General features: G+C 46.8%; 1 protein-coding gene across 1 annotated transcript in view; it reads right to left on the bottom strand.

Annotated features, from left to right (window-relative positions):
- The window catches only part of scly (selenocysteine lyase), a 26,524-nt gene extending 6,388 nt beyond the window's left edge, over window positions 1–20,136 (bottom strand). Inside the window, exons 1-11 of the mRNA XM_064936188.1 lie at window positions 20,020–20,136; window positions 19,162–19,409; window positions 18,831–18,940; window positions 18,315–18,415; window positions 17,946–18,141; window positions 17,570–17,697; window positions 14,380–14,532; window positions 14,007–14,113; window positions 12,002–12,038; window positions 7,102–7,185; window positions 6,684–6,786 (exon numbers count right to left, since the gene is read on the bottom strand). Of these exons, the coding sequence (XP_064792260.1) occupies window positions 6,684–6,786; window positions 7,102–7,185; window positions 12,002–12,038; window positions 14,007–14,113; window positions 14,380–14,532; window positions 17,570–17,697; window positions 17,946–18,141; window positions 18,315–18,415; window positions 18,831–18,940; window positions 19,162–19,406 (1,264 nt within the window). The 5' untranslated portion in view covers window positions 19,407–19,409; window positions 20,020–20,136. The remainder of the gene's footprint in view (window positions 1–6,683; window positions 6,787–7,101; window positions 7,186–12,001; window positions 12,039–14,006; window positions 14,114–14,379; window positions 14,533–17,569; window positions 17,698–17,945; window positions 18,142–18,314; window positions 18,416–18,830; window positions 18,941–19,161; window positions 19,410–20,019) is intronic.
- Between the last annotated feature and the right edge of the window lie 2,058 nt (window positions 20,137–22,194).

Here is a 22,194-nt window from a genome sequence, read left to right as displayed (position 1 = left end):
ACAATAAGAGACATGAATACCTTCCTCCCTACAGTACAGGGGACAGAGGAGACATGAATACCTTCCTCCCAACAGTACAGGGGACAGAAGAGACATGAATCATTAACAGCCACCGTAGTTTATAAATAGCCACAGCAACGTAGGTTGTGACCTCGCGGCGATGTACGGTTAGAGATACTGCACAGCAGGGTTTCTTAACCTTTTTCTGCCTGGGACCTAAATGAGAAATTCACTGTTTTCCTGGGACCCAAGCTCATGAAAGCTCGTTTTGACAAAGAACACATTCTCAGTTACAGGGGAGAGGAGGAGGAGGGACTACGACCTGGGGAATAGTTACAGGGGAGAGAGGAGGAGGGACTACGACCTGGAGAATAGTTACAGGAGAGAGAGGAGGAGGGACTACGACCTGGGGGATAGTTACAGGAGAGAGGAGGAGGAGGGACTACGACCTGGGGGATAGTTACAGGAGAGAGGAGGAGGAGGGACTACGACCTGGGGGATAGTTACAGGAGAGAGGAGGAGGAGGGACTACGACCTGGGGGATAGTTACAGGAGAGAGGAGGAGGAGGGACTACGACCTGGGGGATAGTTACAGGAGAGAGGAGGAGGAGGGACTACGACCTGGGGGATAGTTACAGGAGAGAGGAGGAGGAGGGACTACGACCTGGGGGATAGTTACAGGAGAGAGGAGGAGGAGGGACTACGACCTGGGGGATAGTTACAGGAGAGAGGAGGAGGAGGGACTACGACCTGGGGGATAGTTACAGGAGAGAGGAGGAGGAGGGACTACAACCTGGGGAATAGTTACAGGAGAGAGGAGGAGGAGGGACTACGACCTGGGGGATAGTTACAGGAGAGAGGAGGAGGGACTACGACCTGGGGAATAGTTACAGGAGAGGAGGAGGAGGGACTGCGACCTGGGGGATAGTTACAGGAGAGAGGAGGAGGAGGGACTACGACCTGGGGGATAGTTACAGGAGAGAGAGGAGGAGGGACTACGACCTGGGGGATAGTTACAGGAGAGAGAGGAGGAGGGACTACGACCTGGGGGATAGTTACAGGAGAGAGGAAGAGGGACTACGACCTGGGGAATAGTTACAGGAGAGAGAGGAGGAGGGACTACGACCTGGGGGATAGTTACAGGAGAGAGAGGAGGAGGGACTACGACCTGGGGGATAGTTACAGGAGAGAGAGGAGGAGGGACTACGACCTGGGGGATAGTTACAGGAGAGAGAGGAGGAGGGACTACGACCTGGGGGATAGTTACAGGAGAGAGGAGGAGGGACTACGACCTGGGGGATAGTTACAGGAGAGAGAGGAGGAGGGACTACGACCTGGGGGATAGTTACAGGAGAGAGAGGAGGAGGGACTACGACCTGGGGGATAGTTACAGGAGAGAGGAGGAGGGACTACGACCTGGGGGATTGTTACAGGAGAGAGAGGAGGAGGGACTACGACCTGGGGGATAGTTACAGGAGAGAGAGGAGGAGGGACTACGACCTGGGGGATAGTTACAGGAGAGAGAGGAGGAGGGACTACGACCTGGGGGATAGTTACAGGAGAGAGGTGGAGGGACTACGACCTGGGGGATAGTTACAGGAGAGAGAGGAGGAGGGACTACGACCTGGGGGATAGTTACAGGAGAGAGAGGAGGAGGGACTACGACCTGGGGGATAGTTACAGGAGAGAGGTGGAGGGACAACGACCTGGGGAATAGTTACAGGGGAGAGGAAGAGGGACTACGACCTGGGGGATAGTTACAGGAGAGAGGAGGAGGACGGACTACGACCTGGGGGATAATTACAGGAGAGAGGAGGAGGGACTACGACCTGGGGGATAGTTACAGGAGAGAGGAAGAGGGACTACGACCTGGGGGATAGTTACAGGAGAGAGGAGGAGGGACTACGACCTGGGGGATAGTTACAGGAGAGAGGAGGAGGGACTACGACCTGGGAGATAGTTACAGGAGAGAGGAGGAGGGACTACGACCTGGGGGATAGTTACAGGAGAGAGGAGGAGGGACTACGACCTGGGGGATAGTTACAGGAGAGAGGAGGAGGGACTACGACCTGGGGGATAGTTACAGGAGAGAGGAGGAGGGACTACGACCTGGGGGATAGTTACAGGAGAGAGGAGGAGGGACTACGACCTGGGGGATAGTTACAGGAGAGAGGAGGAGGAGGGACTACGACCTGGGGGATAGTTACAGGAGAGAGGAGGAGGAGGGACTACGACCTGGGGGATAATTACAGGAGAGAGGAGGAGGGACTACGACCTGGGGGATAGTTACAGGAGAGAGGAAGAGGGACTACGACCTGGGGGATAGTTACAGGAGAGAGGAGGAGGGACTACGACCTGGGGGATAGTTACAGGAGAGAGGAGGAGGGACTACGACCTGGGGGATAGTTACAGGAGAGAGGAGGAGGGACTACGACCTGGGGGATAGTTACAGGGGAGAGGAGGAGGGACTACGACCTGGGGGATAGTTACAGGGGAGAGAGGAGGAGGGACTACGACCTGGGGGATAGTTACAGGGGAGAGAGGAGGAGGGACTACGACCTGGGGGATAGTTACAGGAGAGAGGAGGAGGAGGGACTACGACCTGGGGGATAGTTAAGGAGAGAGGAGGAGGAGGGACTACAACCTGGGGAATAGTTACAGGGGAGAGGAGGGACTACGACCTGGGGGATAGTTACAGGAGAGAGGAGGAGGGACTACGACCTGGGGGATAGTTACAGGAGAGAGGAGGAGGGACTACGACCTGGGGGATAGTTACAGGAGAGAGGAAGAGGGACTACGACCTGGGGGATAGTTACAGGAGAGAGGAGGAGGGACTACGACCTGGTGGATAGTTACAGGGGAGAGAGGAGGAGGGACTACGACCTGGTGGATAGTTACAGGGGAGAGAGGAGGAGGGACTACGACCTGGTGGATAGTTACAGGGGAGAGAGGAAGAGGGACTACGACCTGGGGGATAGTTACAGGAGAGAGGAGGAGGGACTACGACCTGGTGGATAGTTACAGGGGAGAGAGGAGGAGGGACTACGACCTGGTGGATAGTTACAGGGGAGAGAGGAGGAGGGACTACGACCTGGGGGATAGTTACAGGAGAGAGGAGGAGGGACTACGACCTGGGGGATAGTTACAGGAGAGAGGAGGAGGAGGGACTACGACCTGGGGGATAGTTACAGGAGAGAGGAGGTGGAGGGACTACGACCTGGGGGATAGTTACAGGAGAGAGGAGGAGGGACTACGACCTGGGGGATAGTTACAGGGGAGAGGAGGGACTACGACCTGGGGGATAGTTACAGGAGAGAGGAGGAGGGACTACGACCTGGGGAATAGTTACAGGGGAGAGGAGGAGGGACTACGACCTGGGGGATAGTTACAGGAGAGAGGAGGAGGGACTACGACCTGGGGGATAGTTACAGGAGAGAGGAGGAGGGACTACGACCTGGGGGATAGTTACAGGAGAGAGGAGGAGGAGGGACTACGACCTGGGGGATAGTTACAGGAGAGAGGAGGAGGGACTACGACCTGGGGGATAGTTACAGGAGAGAGGAGGAGGGACTACGACCTGGGGGATAGTTACAGGGGGAGGAGGGACTACAACCTGGGGGATAGTTACAGGGGAGAGGAGGGACTACAACCTGGGGAATAGTTACAGGGGAGAGGAGGGACTACAACCTGGGGAATAGTTACAGGGGAGAGGAGGGACTACGACCTGGGGGATAGTTACAGGAGAGAGGAGGAGGGACTACGACCTGGGGGATAGTTACAGGGGAGAGAGGAGGAGGGACTACGACCTGGGGGATAGTTACAGGGGGGAGAGGAGGAGGGACTACGACCTGGGGGATAGTTACAGGAGAGAGGAGGAGGGACTACGACCTGGGGAATAGTTACAGGAGAGAGGAGGAGGGACTACGACCTGGGGGATAGTTACAGGAGAGAGGAGGAGGGACTACGACCTGGGGAATAGTTACAGGAGAGAGGAGGAGGGACTACGACCTGGGGGATAGTTACAGGAGAGAGGAGGAGGAGGAGGGACTACGACCTGGGGGATAGTTACAGGAGAGAGGAGGAGGGACTACGACCTGGGGGACAGTTACAGGGGAGAGGAGGGACTACGACCTGGGGGATAGTTACAGGAGAGAGGAGGAGGGACTACGACCTGGGGGATAGTTACAGGAGAGAGGAGGAGGGACTACGACCTGGGGGATAGTTACAGGAGAGAGGAGGAGGAGGGACTACGACCTGGGGGATAGTTACAGGAGAGAGGAGGAGGGACTACGACCTGGGGGATAGTTACAGGGGAGAGGAGGAGGGACTACGACCTGGGGAATAGTTACAGGGGAGAGGAGGGACTACAACCTGGGGAATAGTTACAGGGGAGAGGAGGGACTACGACCTGGGGGATAGTTACAGGAGAGAGGAGGAGGGACTACGACCTGGGGGATAGTTACAGGGGAGAGAGGAGGAGGGACTACGACCTGGGGGATAGTTACAGGGGGAGAGGAGGAGGGACTACGACCTAGGGGATAGTTACAGGAGAGAGGAGGAGGGACTACGACCTGGGGAATAGTTACAGGAGAGAGGAGGAGGGACTACGACCTGGGGGATAGTTACAGGAGAGAGGAGGAGGGACTACGACCTGGGGAATAGTTACAGGAGAGAGGAGGGACTACGACCTGGGGATAGTTACAGGAGAGAGGAGGAGGGACTACGACCTGGGGGATAGTTACAGGAGAGAGGAGGAGGAGGAGGGACTACGACCTGGGGGATAGTTACAGGAGAGAGAGGAGGAGGGACTACGACCTGGGGGATAGTTACAGGAGAGAGAGGAGGAGGGACTACGACCTGGGGGATAGTTACAGGAGAGAGAGGAGGAGGGACTACGACCTGGGGGACAGTTACAGGGGAGAGGAGGGACTACGACCTGGGGGATAGTTACAGGAGAGAGGAGGAGGGACTACGACCTGGGGGATTGTTACAGGAGAGAGAGGAGGAGGGACTACGACCTGGGGGATAGTTACAGGAGAGAGAGGAGGAGGGACTACGACCTGGGGGATAGTTACAGGAGAGAGAGGAGGAGGGACTACGACCTGGGGGATAGTTACAGGAGAGAGGTGGAGGGACTACGACCTGGGGGATAGTTACAGGAGAGAGAGGAGGAGGGACTACGACCTGGGGGATAGTTACAGGAGAGAGGAGGAGGGACTACGACCTGGGGGATAGTTACAGGAGAGAGGAGGAGGAGGGACTACGACCTGGGGGATAGTTACAGGAGAGAGGAGGAGGGACTACGACCTGGGGGATAGTTACAGGAGAGAGGAGGAGGGACTACGACCTGGGGGATAGTTACAGGAGAGAGGAGGAGGGACTACGACCTGGGGGATAGTTACAAGAGAGAGGAGGAGGGACTACGACCTGGGGGATAGTTACAGGAGAGAGGAGGAGGGACTACGACCTGGGGGACAGTTACAGGGGAGAGGAGGGACTACGACCTGGGGATAGTTACAGGAGAGAGGAGGAGGGACTACGACCTGGGGGATAGTTACAGGAGAGAGGAGGAGGACTACGACCTGGGGGATAGTTACAGGAGAGAGGAGGAGGGACTACGACCTGGGGGATAGTTACAGGAGAGAGGAGGAGGAGGGACTACGACCTGGGGGATAGTTACAGGAGAGAGGAGGAGGGACTACGACCTGGGGGATAGTTACAGGAGAGAGGAGGAGGGACTACAACCTGGGGGATAGTTACAGGGGAGAGGAGGAGGGACTACGACCTGGGGGATAGTTACAGGAGAGAGGAGGAGGGACTACGACCTGGGGGATAGTTACAGGAGAGAGGAGGAGGGACTACGACCTGGGGGATAGTTACAGGAGAGAGGAGGAGGGACTACGACCTGGGGGATAGTTACAGGAGAGAGGAGGAGGGACTACGACCTGGGGGATAGTTACAGGGGAGAGGAGGAGGGACTACGACCTGGGGGATAGTTACAGGGGAGAGGAGGAGGAGGGACTACGACCTGGGGGATAGTTACAGGAGAGAGGAGGGACTACGACCTGGGGGATAGTTACAGGAGAGAGGAGGAGGGACTACGACCTGGGGAATAGTTACAGGGGAGAGGAGGGACTACGACCTGGGGAATAGTTACAGGGGAGGGAGGAGGAGGGACTACGACCTGGGGGATAGTTACAGGAGAGAGGAGGAGGGACTACGACCTGGTGGATAGTTACAGGAGAGAGGAGGAGGGACTACGACCTGGGGGATAGTTACAGGGGAGAGGAGGAGGGACTACGACCTGGGGGATAGTTACAGGAGAGAGGAGGAGGGACTACGACCTGGGGGATAGTTACAGGAGAGAGGAGGAGGGACTACGACCTGGGGGATAGTTACATTTCCACAACCCGACCCATACTTAAAGAACGGCTGTTGTACAGAGTGGCAGAGTGACGGAGACAAATCCCAGAGCAGGAAGGGTAGAGAACGGGGGGGGGGGGGGGGGGGGGCCAGACGTAGGTATGACTCTACAGATCAATTCAGATGTCCACATCCACACAGATGTGATCGTCCACTGGTAAATATGTAATAATTGGCCAATGTAGTTTCATTGGCTGTTATTGAGTGGCTGAAGTGTGTAACAGAAATACTGCGCAGCTCACTAGCACATTGTTACTCACCCTGTAGTCCAGCACCCAGAATAGACACATTACAGGTATTGGGGAGGGTCTCAGAGTCAGGGAAATGACTGTTGAAATGGATCCTCTCTCTCCCAAAGATCGCCTTGGCAACACACAACAGCAAACACTTGTTGGACACAGAATAGTTATAGCTATTGGATATGTACGATACTTGTACATTGACTTCTTCACTCACGACACAGTACATTCAAAGGAAAACATGGCAACAATCTAAAAGGAAAACAAAACAAAAAAAAATGTTGGTTCTACATTGAAACGACTGAACAAATATCCAAAAACAGTGTCACTGTGTCAACACAGGCTATAAATACATTCTGAAATCCAACAAAAAAATACATTGATGCTTGTGATAGTCTGCTAATCCGTCCGTCCGTAGACTAACGTTCTGTTATTGTACCTCGAGTTGTTCCTCCAGGTAGTCCCTTGTATCCAGCATATGAGTTTCATACTCAGTCAGGTTAGAGTTCACCAGCTCTGCTGCCTAGTAGAGACAATAAGTTAGTTCACCTGCTCTGCTGTCTAGTACAGACAATAAGTTAGTTCAGCTGCTCTGCTGCCTAGTAGAGACAATAAGTTAGTTCACCTGCTCTGCTGTCTAGTAGAGAGACAACTAGTTAGTTCACCAGCTCTGCTGCCTAGTAGAGAGAAAACTAGTTAGTTCACCTGCTCTGCTGCCTAGTAGAGAGACACCTACTTAGTTCACCTGCTCTGCTGCCTAGTACAGACAATAAGTTAGTTCAGCTGCTCTGCTGCCTAGTAGAGAGAAAACTAGTTAGTTCACCTGCTCTGCTGCCTAGTACAGACAATAAGTTAGTTCAGCTGCTTTGCTGCCTAGTACAGACAATAAGTTAGTTCACCTGCTCTGCTGCCTAGTAGAGAGACAACTAGTTAGTTCACCTGCTCTGCTGCCTAGTACAGACAATAAGTTAGTTCAGCTGCTCTGCTGCCTAGTAGAGACAACTAGTTAGTTCACCTGCTTTGCTGCCTAGTAGAGAGACAACTAGTTAGTTCACCTGCTCTGCTGCCTAGTAGAGAGACAACTAGTTAGTTCACCTGCTCTGCTGTCTAGTAGAGAGACAACTAGTTAGTTCACCTGCTTTGCTGCCTAGTAGAGAGACAACTAGTTAGTTCACCTGCTCTGCTGCCTAGTAGAGAGACAACTAGTTAGTTCACCTGCTCTGCTGTCTAGTAGAGAGACAACTAGTTAGTTCACCAGCTCTGCTGCCTAGTAGAGAGACACCTAGTTAGTTCACCTGCTCTGCTGCCTAGTAGAGAGACACCTACTTAGTTCACCTGCTCTGCTGCCTAGTACAGACAATAAGTTAGTTCAGCTGCTCTGCTGCCTAATAGAGAGAAAACTAGTTAGTTCACCTGCTCTGCTGCCTAGTACAGACAATACGATAGTTCAGCTGCTCGGCTGCCTAGTAGAGACAATAAGTTAGTTCACATGCTCTGCTGCCTAGTAGAGACAACTAGTTAGTTCACCTGCTCTGCTGTCTAGTAGAGACACCTACTTAGTTCACCTGCTCTGCTGCCTAGTACAGACAATAAATTAGTTCAGCTGCTCTGCTGCCTAGTACAGACAATAAGTTAGTTCACCTGCTCTGCTGCCTAGTAGAGACAACTAGTTAGTTCACCTGCTCTGCTGCCTAGTACAGACAATAAGTTAGTTCAGCTGCTTTGCTGCCTAGTACAGACAATAAGTTAGTTCACCTGCTCTGCTGCCTAGTAGAGAGACAACTAGTTAGTTCACCTGCTCTGCTGCCTAGTACAGACAATAAGTTAGTTCAGCTGCTCTGCTGCCTAGTAGAGACAACTAGTTAGTTCACCTGCTTTGCTGCCTAGTAGAGAGACAACTAGTTAGTTCACCTGCTCTGCTGCCTAGTAGAGAGACAACTAGTTAGTTCACCTGCTCTGCTGTCTAGTAGAGAGACAACTAGTTAGTTCACCAGCTCTGCTGCCTAGTAGAGAGACACCTAGTTAGTTCACCTGCTCTGCTGCCTAGTAGAGAGACACCTACTTAGTTCACCTGCTCTGCTGCCTAGTACAGACAATAAGTTAGTTCAGCTGCTCTGCTGCCTAATAGAGAGAAAACTAGTTAGTTCACCTGCTCTGCTGCCTAGTACAGACAATACGATAGTTCAGCTGCTCGGCTGCCTAGTAGAGACAATAAGTTAGTTCACATGCTCTGCTGCCTAGTAGAGACAACTAGTTAGTTCACCTGCTCTGCTGCCTAGTAGAGACACCTACTTAGTTCACCTGCTCTGCTGCCTAGTACAGACAATAAATTAGTTCAGCTGCTCTGCTGCCTAGTACAGACAATAAGTTAGTTCACCTGCTCTGCTGCCTAGTAGAGACAACTAGTTAGTTCACCTGCTCTGCTGTCTAGTACAGACAATAAGTTAGTTCACCTGCACTGCTGCCTAGTAGAGAGACAACTAGTTAGTTCACCTGCTCTGCTGCATAGTAGAGAGACAACTAGTTAGTTCACCTGCTCTGCTGCCTAGTAGACAGACAACTAGTTAGTTCACCTGCTCTGCTGCCTAGTAGACAGACAACTAGTTAGTTCACCTGATATGCTGCCTAGTAGAGACAACTAGTTAGTTCACCAGCTCTGCTGCCTAGTAGAGAGACACCTAGTTAGTTCACCTGCTCTGCTGCCTAGTAGAGACAACTAGTTAGTTCACCTGCTCTGCTGCCTAGTAGACAGACAACTAGTTAGTTCACCAGCTCTGCTGCCTAGTACAGACAATAAGTTAGTTCACCTGCTCTGCTGCCTAGTAGAGAGACAATAAGTTAGTTCACCTGCTCTGCTGCCTAGTACAGACAATAAATTAGTTCAGCTGCTCTGCTGCCTAGTACAGACAATAAGTTAGTTCACCTGCTCTGCTGCCTAGTAGAGACAACTAGTTAGTTCACCTGCTCTGCTGTCTAGTACAGACAATAAGTTAGTTCACCTGCTCTGCTGCCTAGTACAGACAATAAGTTAGTTCACCTGCTCTGCTGCCTAGTAGAGAGACAACTAGTTAGTTCACCTGCTCTGCTGCCTAGTAGAGAGACAACTAGTTAGTTCACCTGCTCTGCTGCCTAGTACAGACAATAAGTTAGTTCACCTGCTCTGCTGCCTAGTAGAGAGACAATAAGTTAGTTCACCTGCTCTGCTGCCTAGTACAGACAATAAGTTAGTTCACCAGGCGCTGCTGCCTAGTACAGACAATAAGTTAGTTCACCTGCTCTGCTGCCTAGTACAGACAACTAGTTAGTTCACCTGCTCTGCTGCCTAGTAGAGAGACAACTAGTTAGTTCACCTGCTCTGCTGCCTAGTACAGACAATAAGTTAGTTCACCAGGCGCTGCTGCCTAGTACAGATAATAAGTTAGTTCACCTGCTCTGCTGCCTAGTACAGACAATAAGTTAGTTCACCTGCTCTGCTGCCTAGTAGAGAGACAACTAGTTAGTTCACCTGCTCTGCTGCCTAGTAGAGAGACAACTAGTTAGTTCACCTGCTCTGCTGCCTAGTAGAGAGACAACTAGTTAGTTCACCTGCTCTGCTGCCTAGTAGAGAGACAACTAGTTAGTTCACCTTCTCTGCTGCCTAGTAGAGACAACTCTTCAGTTCAGCTACAGGCTCTGCGTCATCACGTCATATAGACCCCATGAATATGGGTTGCTTTAACAATACTTATATACAGTAAATGTTCCCATTGACAATACAGTGCCTTGCAAAAGTATTCATCCCCCTTGGCGTTTTTTCAATTTTTTGTTGCGTTAAAACGTGTAATTTAAATTGATTTTTATTTGGATTTCATATAATGAACATACACAAAATAGTCCCAAAAAATGAAAACTGTAAAGTGTTGCATGCAAATGTATTCACCCCCTCTGCTATGAAGCCCCTAAATAACATCTGGTGCAAACAGTCACCTTCAGAAGTCACGTAATTAGTTAAATAAAGTCCACCTGTGTGCAATCTAAGTGTCACATGATCTGTCACATGATCTCAGTATATATATATACACCTGTTCTGAAAGGCCCCAGAGTCTGCAACACCACTAAGCAAGGGGCACCACCAAGCAAGCGGCACCATGAAGACCAAGGAGCTCTCTAAAACAGGGTCAGGGACAAAGTTGTGGAGAAGTACAGATCAGGGTTGGGTTATTAAAAAAAAAAAATTCAAAACTTTGACCATCCCACAGAGCACCATTAAATCCATTATTAAAAAAATGGAAAGAATATGGCACCACAACAAACCTGTCAAGAGAGTGCCGCCCACCAAAACTCACGGACCAGGCAAGGAGGGCAATAATCAGAGAGGCAACAAAGAGACCAAAGATAAACCTGAAGGAGCTGCAAAGCTACACAGCGGAGATTAGAGTATCTGTTCATAGGACCACTTTAAGCTGTACACTCCACAGAGCTGGGCTTTACGGAAGAGTGGCCAGAAAAAAAGCAAACATGTTTGGTGTTCGCCAAAAGGCATGTGGGAGACACGCCAAACATATGGAAGAAGGTACTCTGGTCAGATGAGACTAAAAGTGAGCTTTTTGGCCATCAAGGTAAACACTATGTCTGGCACAAACTCAACAGCTCTCTCATCACCCCGAGAATACCATCCTCACAGTGAAGCATGGTGGTGGCAGCATCATGCTGCGGGGATGTTTTTCATCGGCAGGGACTGGGAAACTGGTCAGAATTGAAAGAATGATGGATGGCGCTAAATACAGGGAAATTGATGGAAACCTGTTTGTCTTCAGAGATTTGAGACTGGGATGTAGGTTCACCTTCCAGCAGGACAATGACCCTAAGCATACTGCTAAAGCAACAGATTGCTGTACACTGAAGGAACCCATCCAACTTGAAGGAGCTGGAGCAGTTTTGCATTGAAGAATGGGGGCAGAAATCCCAGTGGCTTAGATGTGCCAAGCTTATAGAGACATACCCCAAGAGACTGTCAGCTGTAATTGCTGCAAAAGGTGGCTCAACAAAGTATTGACTTGGGGGGGTGAATAGTTATGCTCGCTCAACTTTTCCTTTTTTTGTCTTATTTCTTGTTTGTTTCACAATAAAACATATTTTGCACCTTCAAAATGGTAGGCGTGTTGTGAAAATCAAATGATACAATCCAAAAGTCAATTTTAATTCCAGATCGTAAAGCAACAAAATAGTGCCAAGGGGGGTGAATACTTTCGCAAGCCACTGTATTTGGCCACCAGTTTTAGCTAAATATACACGGTAAGGGTCATAACGTTTTGTTACACAAATGGGCTAATTAATACTGTAATGATTCAAGACTGTACCTTTCCAAGGCCAGCGATCATTGGTGTGTTCTCAGTGCTAAAACAAAACAAACATGAAAATACAGTGCTTTTCCTTTATTACATCTTCATCTGTTGTTCATTATAACTTCAGAGGGTGTTTTAATACAGGACCAGTCAAAAGTTAAAACACCTACTCATTCATGGGGTTTTCTTTATTTGTACTATTTTCTACATTGTAGAATAATAGTGAAGACATCAAAACTACTTAACAGATATGGAATCATGTAGTAACCAAAATAATCAAAATATATTTTAGATGTTAGATTCTTCATTGTAGCCAACCTTTGCTTTGATGACAGCTTGAGACACTCATGGCATTCTCTCAACCAGCTTCACCTGGAAAGGTTTTCCAACAGTCTTGAAGGAATTCCCACATATGCTGAGCACTTGTTGGCTGCTTTTCCTTCACTCTGTGGTCCAACTCATCCCAAACCATCTCAATTGGGTTGAGGTCGGGTGATTGTGGAGGCCAGGTCATCTGATGCAGCAACTCCATCACTCTCCTTTTTGGTCAAATATCCCTTACACAGCCTGGATGTGTTTTGGGTCATTGTCCAATTGAAAAACAAATGATAGTCCCACTAAGCGCAAACCAGATGGGATGGCGTATCGCTGCAGAATGCTGTGGCAGCCATGCTGGTTAAGTGTGCCTTGCATTCTAAGTAAATCACCGACAGTGTCACCAGCAAAGAACCCCCACCCCTCCTCCTCCATGCTTCACGGTGGGAAATACACATGGAGATCATCCGTTCATCTACTCTTCATCTCACAAAGACCCCAAAAATCTCACATTTAGACTCATCAGAACAAAGGACAGATTTATACTGGTCTAATGTCCATTGCTCAAGTTTCTTGTCCCAAGCAAGTCTCTTCTTCTTTTTGGTGTCCTTTGGTAGTGGTTTCTTTGTAGCAATTCGACCATGAAGGCTTGATTCACGCAGTCTCCTCTGAGCAGTTGAAGTTTTGATGTGTGTGTTACATGAACTCTGTAAAGCATTTATTTTGGCTGCAATTTCTGAGGCTGGTAACTCAATCAAATGTATTTATAAAGCCTTTCTTACATCAGCTAATGTCACAAACCCAGCCTAAACCCCAAACAGCAAGCAATGTGGGTGTAGAAGCACGGTGGCTAGGAAGAACTCCCTAGAAAGGCCAGAACCGAGGAAGAAACCTAGAGAAACCGAACTCTAATGAACTTTTCCTCTGCAGCCGAGGTAACTCTGGGTCTTCCTTTCCTGTGGTGGTCCTCATGAGAGCCAGTTTCGTCACAGCGCTTGATGATTTTTGCGACTGCACTTTTTAAAAATGTTCAGCATTTACTGACCTTCATGTCTTAAAGTAATGCTGGACTGTCGTTTCTATTTGCTTGTTTGAGCTGTTCTTGCCATAATATGGACTTGGTCTTATACCAAATAGGACTATCTTCTGTATACCACCCCTACAACACAACTGATTGGCTCAAAAGCATTAAGAAGGAAAGAAATTCCAAAAATTAACTTTTAACAAGGCACACCTGTTAATTGCAATGCATTCCAGGTGACTACCTCATGAAGCTGGTTGAGAGAATGCCAAGAGTGTGCAAAGCTGTCATCAAGGCTAAAGGTGGCTACTTTGAAGAATCGAATTTAATTTGTTTAACACTTTATTGGTTACTAGAGGATTCCATATGTGTTATTTCATACCTTTGACGTCTTCACAATTATTCTACAATATAGAAACTAGTAAAAAATAAAGAAAAACCCTTGAATGAGTAGGTGCCTCCAGACTGTTGACAGGTACTATACATACATAATAGCTATTTAAAAATGGTCAAAATATTTCAGTGTGGCAAGTAATTGAGTATCAACGGCACCCTATTCCCTATATAGTGAGTGCACTAGTTCTGACCAGGGCCTTATAGGCTCTAATCAAAAGTAGTGCACTACATAGGGAACAGGGTTGCCATTGAGGAAGACATAATTAGACATAATTACTTGAACGATACCCTGGTCTGAAGTTCCTCTCCTGTCCCCCTCCAAACAACATGGGGTAGAGGGGTGTGGTTGTTCCTGGGCCGTTCACATACAACGCTCCTATCCTCGGTGCATAGAACTGAGTGACGGAATAGGAAACTTCTCAGAACTCAACATAAGAACTCATCTTCCCAGAATGCAATAGAAGATAATCACAGTATCCACGGGTGATTCTAAATTGTATTTCCTTGCTTCCTCGCATCTTGACTCCTTCTCAAAATGCATTTGGATGTAAAAGATCTTAGGTTTCTCCCCTCTCCTCCAATACGCTTTAAGAAACACACGAGGAATCAAGGAAACACATTTCAGATTTGCCTAAAGTCCAGAAGAGTCCTGACCCCTGACCTTGTGTCCTACAATGGTGAGGTAATCCACTCCCAGGTCACGGGCGTCAACCCGCACCTTGCCTATGGCCTGGGCCGCGTCAGTGTGCAGGAGGATTCTATGTTGACGCTGTCTGTTGACAAAGCTGACCCTCTGACAGAGCTCTCTGATTGGCTGTCAGGAAAAACACACAAGGTAGTCAAGTAATAATTCTGTTAGTAATATATGTGATTAAGATACTTTTGGTTATGTATGTAGACACCTGCTCATCCAACATCTAATTCCAAAAGCATGAATACGGAATTGGTCTCCATTTTGTTGCTAGAACAGTCTCCACTTCTCGGAAAGCTTCCCACTGGATGTTGGAACATTGCTGCAGGGATTTGCTTCCATTCAGCCACAAGAACATTAGTGAGGGCGGGCACTGATGTTGGGCGATTAGGCCTGGCTCGCAGTCTGAGTTCTAATTCATCCCAAAGGGGTTGAGGTCAGGGCTCTGTGCAGGCCAGTCAAGTTCTTCCACATCAATCTCGACAAACCATCGATGTATGGACATCACTTTATGCACGGGGGCACTGTCATGCTGAAACAGGAAAGGGCCTTCCCCAAACTGTTGCCTCACAGTTTGGGGAAGACAGAACTGACAGAATTGTCTACAATATCAGTGTATGCTGTAGTGTTAACGTTTCCCTTCACTGGAACTAAGGGGCCTAGCCTCAACCATGAAAAACAGCTCCACATCATTATTCCTCCTCCACCAAACTTTACAGTTGGTACTATGCATTGGGGCAGGTAGCGTTCTTCTGGCATCCGCCAAACCCAGATTCATCCGTTGGACTGCCAGATGGTGAAGTGTGATTCATCACTCCAGAGAACGCGTTTCCACTGCTCCAGAGTCCAATAACGGTGAGCTTTACACCACTCCAGCTGACGCTTGGCATTGCGCATGGTGATCTTAGGCTTGTGTGCAGCTGCTCGGCCATGGAAACCCATTTCATGAAGCTCCCGATTAACAGTTCCTGTGCTGACGTTGCTTCCAGATGTAGTTTGTAACTTGGTAGTGAGTGCTGCAACCGTGGACAGACCATTTATGCACTTCAGTGGTTCTGTGAGCTCGTGTGGCCTACCACTTCACGACTGAGCCGTTGTTGCTCCTAGACGTTTTGTACTTCACAATAACTGCACTCACAGTTGACCGGGGGAAGCTCTAACAGGCCAGAAATGTTATGAACTGACTTGTTGGAAAGGTGGCATCCTATGACAGTACCACGTTGATAGTCTATTAGGATTGCATGGCTGTGTGCTTGACTTTATACACCTGTCAGCAACAGGTGTGGCTGAATTAGCTGAATCCACTCATTTTAATTGATGTCCACATACAAATGTATATATATATATATAAATAAATATATAGTGTATGTTAGTAATATACACTAAGTGTTAAAAACATTAGGAACACCTGCTCTTTCCATAACAGACCAGGTCAATCCAGGTGAAATCTATGATCCCTTATTGCAGAGGTTCTTAAACATTTTCAGCATGGGACCCCAATTAGAAATTCTGTGTTTTTCTTGGGACGCAAGCTTAGGAAAATATGCCCTTTATGCCTAAAACAAATGCAATATAGACAAAAACAAATAATGAAAATAAATATGAATATAAATATCTATTCATGTTTATTTCCCCCGAATAAAAATCACTCTTACGTATCTGTCTAGGTTGGAACTGGTGCTGTTAAAATACAATAAATCATTTTTATTCTGAACTGGAATAAACGGATTGATCACATCACACAGATGAATAACAGAACAGACAGACTGCCGTTTTGATAGTGACACCGTAAGAAACAGTACAGATGAACAACGATAAAGCCTCCTGTATGTACCTCTTACTGTACATCTTACTGTAGAAAGAAAGTCTAGGTTGGAAGTGATGCTGTTTAAAAAATACAATACTTTTTTTTTTCGAACGAGAATAAACTGGATTGGTCACATCACATTTCTGGTCACATGATGAGAGGTCTATTCTGTCCATGTCTATTCTGGGCTCAGTTTTGGACACTGCAACCCAGAGGTGATGCTCAGCATTGCGTCCATTTCTGTACTTGTTGTTTTAAAGTATGCCAGAGTTTGAGAACCCTGACTCGTATAGGTATGTGTTACCAAACTAGACCAGAACATCTACTACTTTCTCAGTCAGACAGGAAACCACTTCCTGTTGTAGATGGAACAACCCAGAACTGTGTGAGGGGGTTCTCAGTCAGACAGGAGACCACTTCCTGTTGTAGATGGAACAACCCAGAACTGTGTGAGGGGGTTCTCATTCAGACAGGAGACCACTTCCTGTTGTAGATGGAACAACCCAGAACTGTGTGAGGGGGTACTCAGTCAGACAGGAGACCACTTCCTGTTGTAGATGAACCAACCCAGAACTGTGAGGGGGTTCTCAGTCAGACAGGAGACCACTTCCTGTTGTAGATGGAACAACCCAGAACTGTGTGAGGGGGTTCTCAGTCAGACAGGAGACCACTTCCTGTTGTAGATGAACAACCCAGAACTGTGTGAGTGGGTTCACCTCAAAAAGCATCTTGCTTCAATCAGTTTATTATTCCAGTTCAGAATAACAATTATTATTCTATTTTAACAGCAACAGTTCCAACCTCGACTCGTTTTCAACAATAGTTTCTACAGTAAAATGTACAGTAGGCCTGATCATTGTTCATCTTCATATTTACTGTTACTGGGGTCGCACTATCAGTAGCTTGCTTTGGCGAATGTTAGATATTAACTGTGTACAAGACCAGGGAATTGTTTGAAAGAGAAACTCACATCTACTACTATGACTTGGGTTAATATTTAGGATCTGTGGACAAGTGTGTGTGTGTGTGTGTGTTAGGACCATTTAAGTGTGAAAAACGAGGCCATGCTGCCCGTCCGTCCGTCTGTCCGTCCGAGTGGGTGTGTGTGTGTGTGTGTGTGTTAGGACAATTTAAGTGTGAAAAACGAGGCCATGCTGCCCGTCCGTCTGTCCGTCCGAGTGGGTGTGTGTGTGTGTGTGTGTTAGGACCATTTAAGTGTGAAGAACGAGGCCATGCTGCCCGTCCGTCTGTCCGTCCGAGTGGGTGTGGGTGTGTGTGTTAGGACCATTTAAGTGTGAAAAACGAGGCCATGCTGCCCGTCCGAGTGAGGGTGTGTGTGTGTGTGTCCCTCACCATTAGGACTCCTGTCTCGTTGTTAGCCATCATGATAGAGATGAGACAGGTGGAGGGGCGGACAGCAGCCAACACATCCTCCACCTCCACCCTCCCCGTCACCTTGGAAACCGCCACTGACGTCACGTCTAAGACAACAACCCAGACAGGTCTATGTCAAGTCATTGACAACATTTGGTGTATTTATCAGTTAAATACAAACGATCCTTATTACAGTATAATGATTTATGTACGTACAGTACTTGAGTGACTAAAGTTCTCCTTCAACTTAAGTGTTATACGTTAATAAAACAATATATATATGATTGATCATCATCCTCGTCATAATTTAGCATACAGTAAATAAATATAAATCCAGAACAGTGTTAAACCCTACCTGCCGTGGCGTCCTTCAGCAGGTGTTCAACGGTCAGTCTGACAGAGTCATGCTCTACGTTAGAGACGAGGATATGAGGTCGAGGCCAGGCTGAGGTTCCGCTGTTCTCGTGGCGAAGTCTCTCCCCTCTCTGCTCTGCTGTCCCGCAGCTCTCTCTGTAGGCCCTCAGGGCACTGTGGAACACCAGGTTATTGGCCTGAAGAGAACGGAGGAAAGTAAAGATCGCTGGCACTTAAAGCCGAGAGCTTTCCAACGGTAGGTTACATCGCTGATGGAGCGCGCGCCAATCACATTGTGTTGTGTTGAGCCAGACAATAAGCCAGATGTCATGTTGTGTTCATGTACAGTAGAAGGAGACTTTCAGTCTACCTCAGTCCCACCAGAGGTGAAGATGATGTCATCTGCTTTCCCCCCCACCATTCGAGCCACATTCTCTCTCGCCTGGGTAATGATTTTCTTTGCTTTCACTCCTGGAACAAGGAAGAGACGACTAAATTCAAACACACACACACACACAGCTAAAGACGTTAATAAAAATCAGCAGGGGGGGTGACAAAATGGACAAAACATTAACAACATTAAAAAAACATAAGAACATTAAAAAAACATACTTCCAAGGTTGGTGCCAACCCCTCACCTGGTACCAACCCCTCACCCGGTACCAACCCCTCACCCGGTACCAACCCCTCACCCGGTACCAACCCCTCACCCGGTACCAACCCCTCACCTGGTGCCAACCCCTCACCCGGTACCAACCCCTCACCTGGTGTGTAGGTACTACTGGGGTTTCCCCAGGCCTCGTGCCAACCCCTCACCTGATGTGTAGGTACTACTGGGGTTTCCCCAGGCCTCGTGCCAACCCCTCACCTGGTACCAACCCCTCACCTGGTGTGTAGGTACTACTGGGGTTTCCCCAGGCCTCGTGCAGGGCTTCAGTAACAGCCTGGATCACCTGTGGCTCCAGTGGGGTGGTGGCGTTATAGTCCATGTAGATCCTGTATTACAGAGAGGTAGTACATTAACCCATTAGTAAGGAGGTGGGAGAAGACAGGATGTGCCATGAAACAGGCCTAGTAAAACAATATGTCCACAGGGAGGGAATCCTGTGGAGTCGTTCGAAGCCAAATAGATAAAGAGCACGAGGAACCACAGAAACTCAATGGGTTGTAGTGGTCTCCCATCGACCCTCTCTGTGACAAACAGTGATAACACTTACCTGTCCTCGTCCATGTCTGGAATATACGTGTGTATATGGCCGTCAAATGGAAGATCTGAGTGCGTATGCCCATTGGCACCACCTGTGTCTGAATGATGTGAGAGTGCGTGGTGGCCATCCAAGGAAGTGACTGTATGGCCATCAGATGCAGCAGAATGGTGAGAGAATGGACGACCGTCTACTGAGTGGTGACTGTGGTCCCTCGGGTCCCTTGTGCCGGAGCTGGCCTTCACTGGTTCAGACATTACCTTATAGAAAAGCCAAGGTTTATATAACTTTAGATTAAGTGCCCCCCCCCACAAAAAAAAAAGCCTGCAGGTAAAGTGTGTAACATAATGTTAAGTCATTCTATAGGGTTGGGGTTGTCCTATATAATGGGATACAAGTCCTATTTATATAGGGCAACGGTCCTATAGGGTCAAGGATGGGTTTGTAAACAAACTCGTGAAGCTAAAAACGTCAGTCTGTTAGCCACCTGTCATCTACTATGTCACCGACAGTCAGATACAATCTAACGTGTCATGCCTAGCGAACTAGCTAATATGTAGACTTTCCACGGAAACACGTGTAATGACCTAGCTAGGTCTAAAGAAAGCTAACCAGCCGTGTCATTTCTTAATATAATTAACCCCATTTTATTCAGCACATCATTGATCTTGATAACCAGCTAGTAGACATCATTCGTTGCATCATTCGCTGATTGACATAACTTTAGCTAATACGTGGCTGTAGAACAAGCTAAAAAAAAAAAGCTTGCTAAGCTAGCTAACGTTATTTACTGTGGCTGGCTATGTCGGTATAAAACAAAATATATTGTTTCTTTCATCAATTTGAACGTCACTGTAGTTAGCGAAATACCTTGGCTAGATATGCGAAGGAGGATGAGACTGAAGAAGATAGCTCTACTGTCAACGACTCCCAAAAGTCGAATCTTCTTCCTCAACCAGGAAATGCCAGGTTTCCGGTTCCGTCCATGAATGAACCCGTTCCTTCCTTGTTTAGTGTGACGCCTGCAGTGCATGTTGCAGAGTCTGAAAAAACACACTCCTGTATTGAAGACCTTTCCTTAGTTTCGGGTTTTGAAAATGAATACCAATAAGTCAGTCTTAGATTGTGTTTTACAGGAAGTATATGATATCGCAATTTAAGATAAGGTTACTTATCTTGGAATTGTTATAGGCAAGGATGAAAAACAAAGGAGTGACTTAAACATTAACCCCATTGTTGAAAGGTTGCTGAGAGATATTTCGTTATATGGTCGGGTTTTATTGTCCAAAGCTGAAGGGTTATCCCGATCGGTTTATGTCTCGTTATCACTTGAATTATCCCCTAGAATTGTAAAGGATTTAGATAAGATTCTTTATCATTTTATTTGGAGGAACAAGCCTCACAATCTACTGAAAGATATTCTCACTAATACCCAATAACAAGGAGGTCTTGACGTTTTAGATTTCAATACTCTAAATAATACTTTTAAAATAAATTGGATTCTGAAGTATGTTAAGAAACAGAACTGTATTTGGAATGTCTTGCCCTTAGTATTTATTTGACTCTGTTTTTGTTTTAGAATTTCTGCTTGGGTGGAATTTTGATGTTGGTAAAAATCCCAGTAAAATTGGCCAAATTCCATAAACAGCCAATTTTAGCTTTGATGTTAGTGCATAAACACAATATTTTCCCCTCACATATACGTTCTATGGAACAACAAAGATATTTACGATTTAAAAATAAGTCTCTCTTTTTCATAACTGGTTTGAGAATACAATTATTTTGGTTGGTCAGTTACTGAATGACGATGGATATCTACTCTCATATGGAGAATTTCTTCATAAATAATATACAATTATTTTTTATGCGATTCCAAAAGGGGTTGTGTCTTTTTTAAATTCCTCTGTGGTTGATGTAAGTAACAGATTTACATGAAAATATATTCATTGGCAATATTAACATCAAAGATAAACGTAGTAATAAACAGATTAGGAATATTGTTTGTGATACTACAATTCCCTCAGCAAGATTATGGTATATTTAATTCAACTGCTAATAATATTAGGTAAATTTCATATGCAAATGGTCTAATTCAAAACCTAACTTTTTTAACTTTAATTTCATCAATATGTCACTACTTTAACTAAAATGAAAAGCAAAAAGGCAATTAAAACTTGTTGTATTGTTAATGAATGTGATTTGCTTGTTTAGGATTCCTGACAATGTAAATAGTTTGTATGTATGCTTGTTTGCATGTGACTATTCTTCTTTTGTTTGTTGATACCTGTTCATTAAAAATAAATAAAAATCGAAAGTTGCTGGCCAGCCAACCAAAATTGGTTCTGTGAAGGTTCCCAGAACACAAAAACTGTTCATTTGTGCTGATTATTACAACGTTTCTATTAGGTCGCAAAAAAATATTTGCCTAATATTGCAAAAACATGTTTCTAGGTTCCGGGAACATTGTGTGGTTTGGGGATGTTATCATCCTAATGTTAGATAAAACCCGAACTACAACTTAATGGGAATCTCAGCTAACGTTCTGGGAATGTTCCTCGTTTGCTGGGTGGTTTTCCTCGAACCTATATTTCATACTAAATCCTACGTATTCTATCAAATCCTAAACTATAATACATCAGAATAGAATTGAATAGATCAATAAAAAGAGGCCGATGATCATCCAGCACGCAGGGAACAAAATCAACACAAAAATAGACATGTACTTTGGTCGTGTTTCATAAGTTCCACGTTTATTTAATATCAATTGACGATGTGTTTTAATGTACACCAACTGTTTATGCTTCACTCCAACACTCAAATAGAGACATTGATTTAACTACTGAACATTTAAGATGGTGTTTCAACAGGTTACAGCTGTATGGTGTACTGGTCACAGCAATCATGTTGTTTTATATACAAAGCAAAAAAAAAAAAATGAAGAAAACCAAATAGAAAAATGCTTTAATGGGTGCAGTTTGACAGAGCTATAGAAACAATACAATCAGTTCTGATTAAATATGGAAGCACACTTGATGGTTCAAAAGC

Source organism: Oncorhynchus masou, chromosome 24 (genome assembly GCF_036934945.1).
Source record: "Oncorhynchus masou masou isolate Uvic2021 chromosome 24, UVic_Omas_1.1, whole genome shotgun sequence".
Taxonomy (NCBI): Eukaryota; Metazoa; Chordata; class Actinopteri; order Salmoniformes; family Salmonidae; genus Oncorhynchus; species Oncorhynchus masou.
This window is presented reverse-complemented; position numbering and strand designations above follow the sequence as displayed.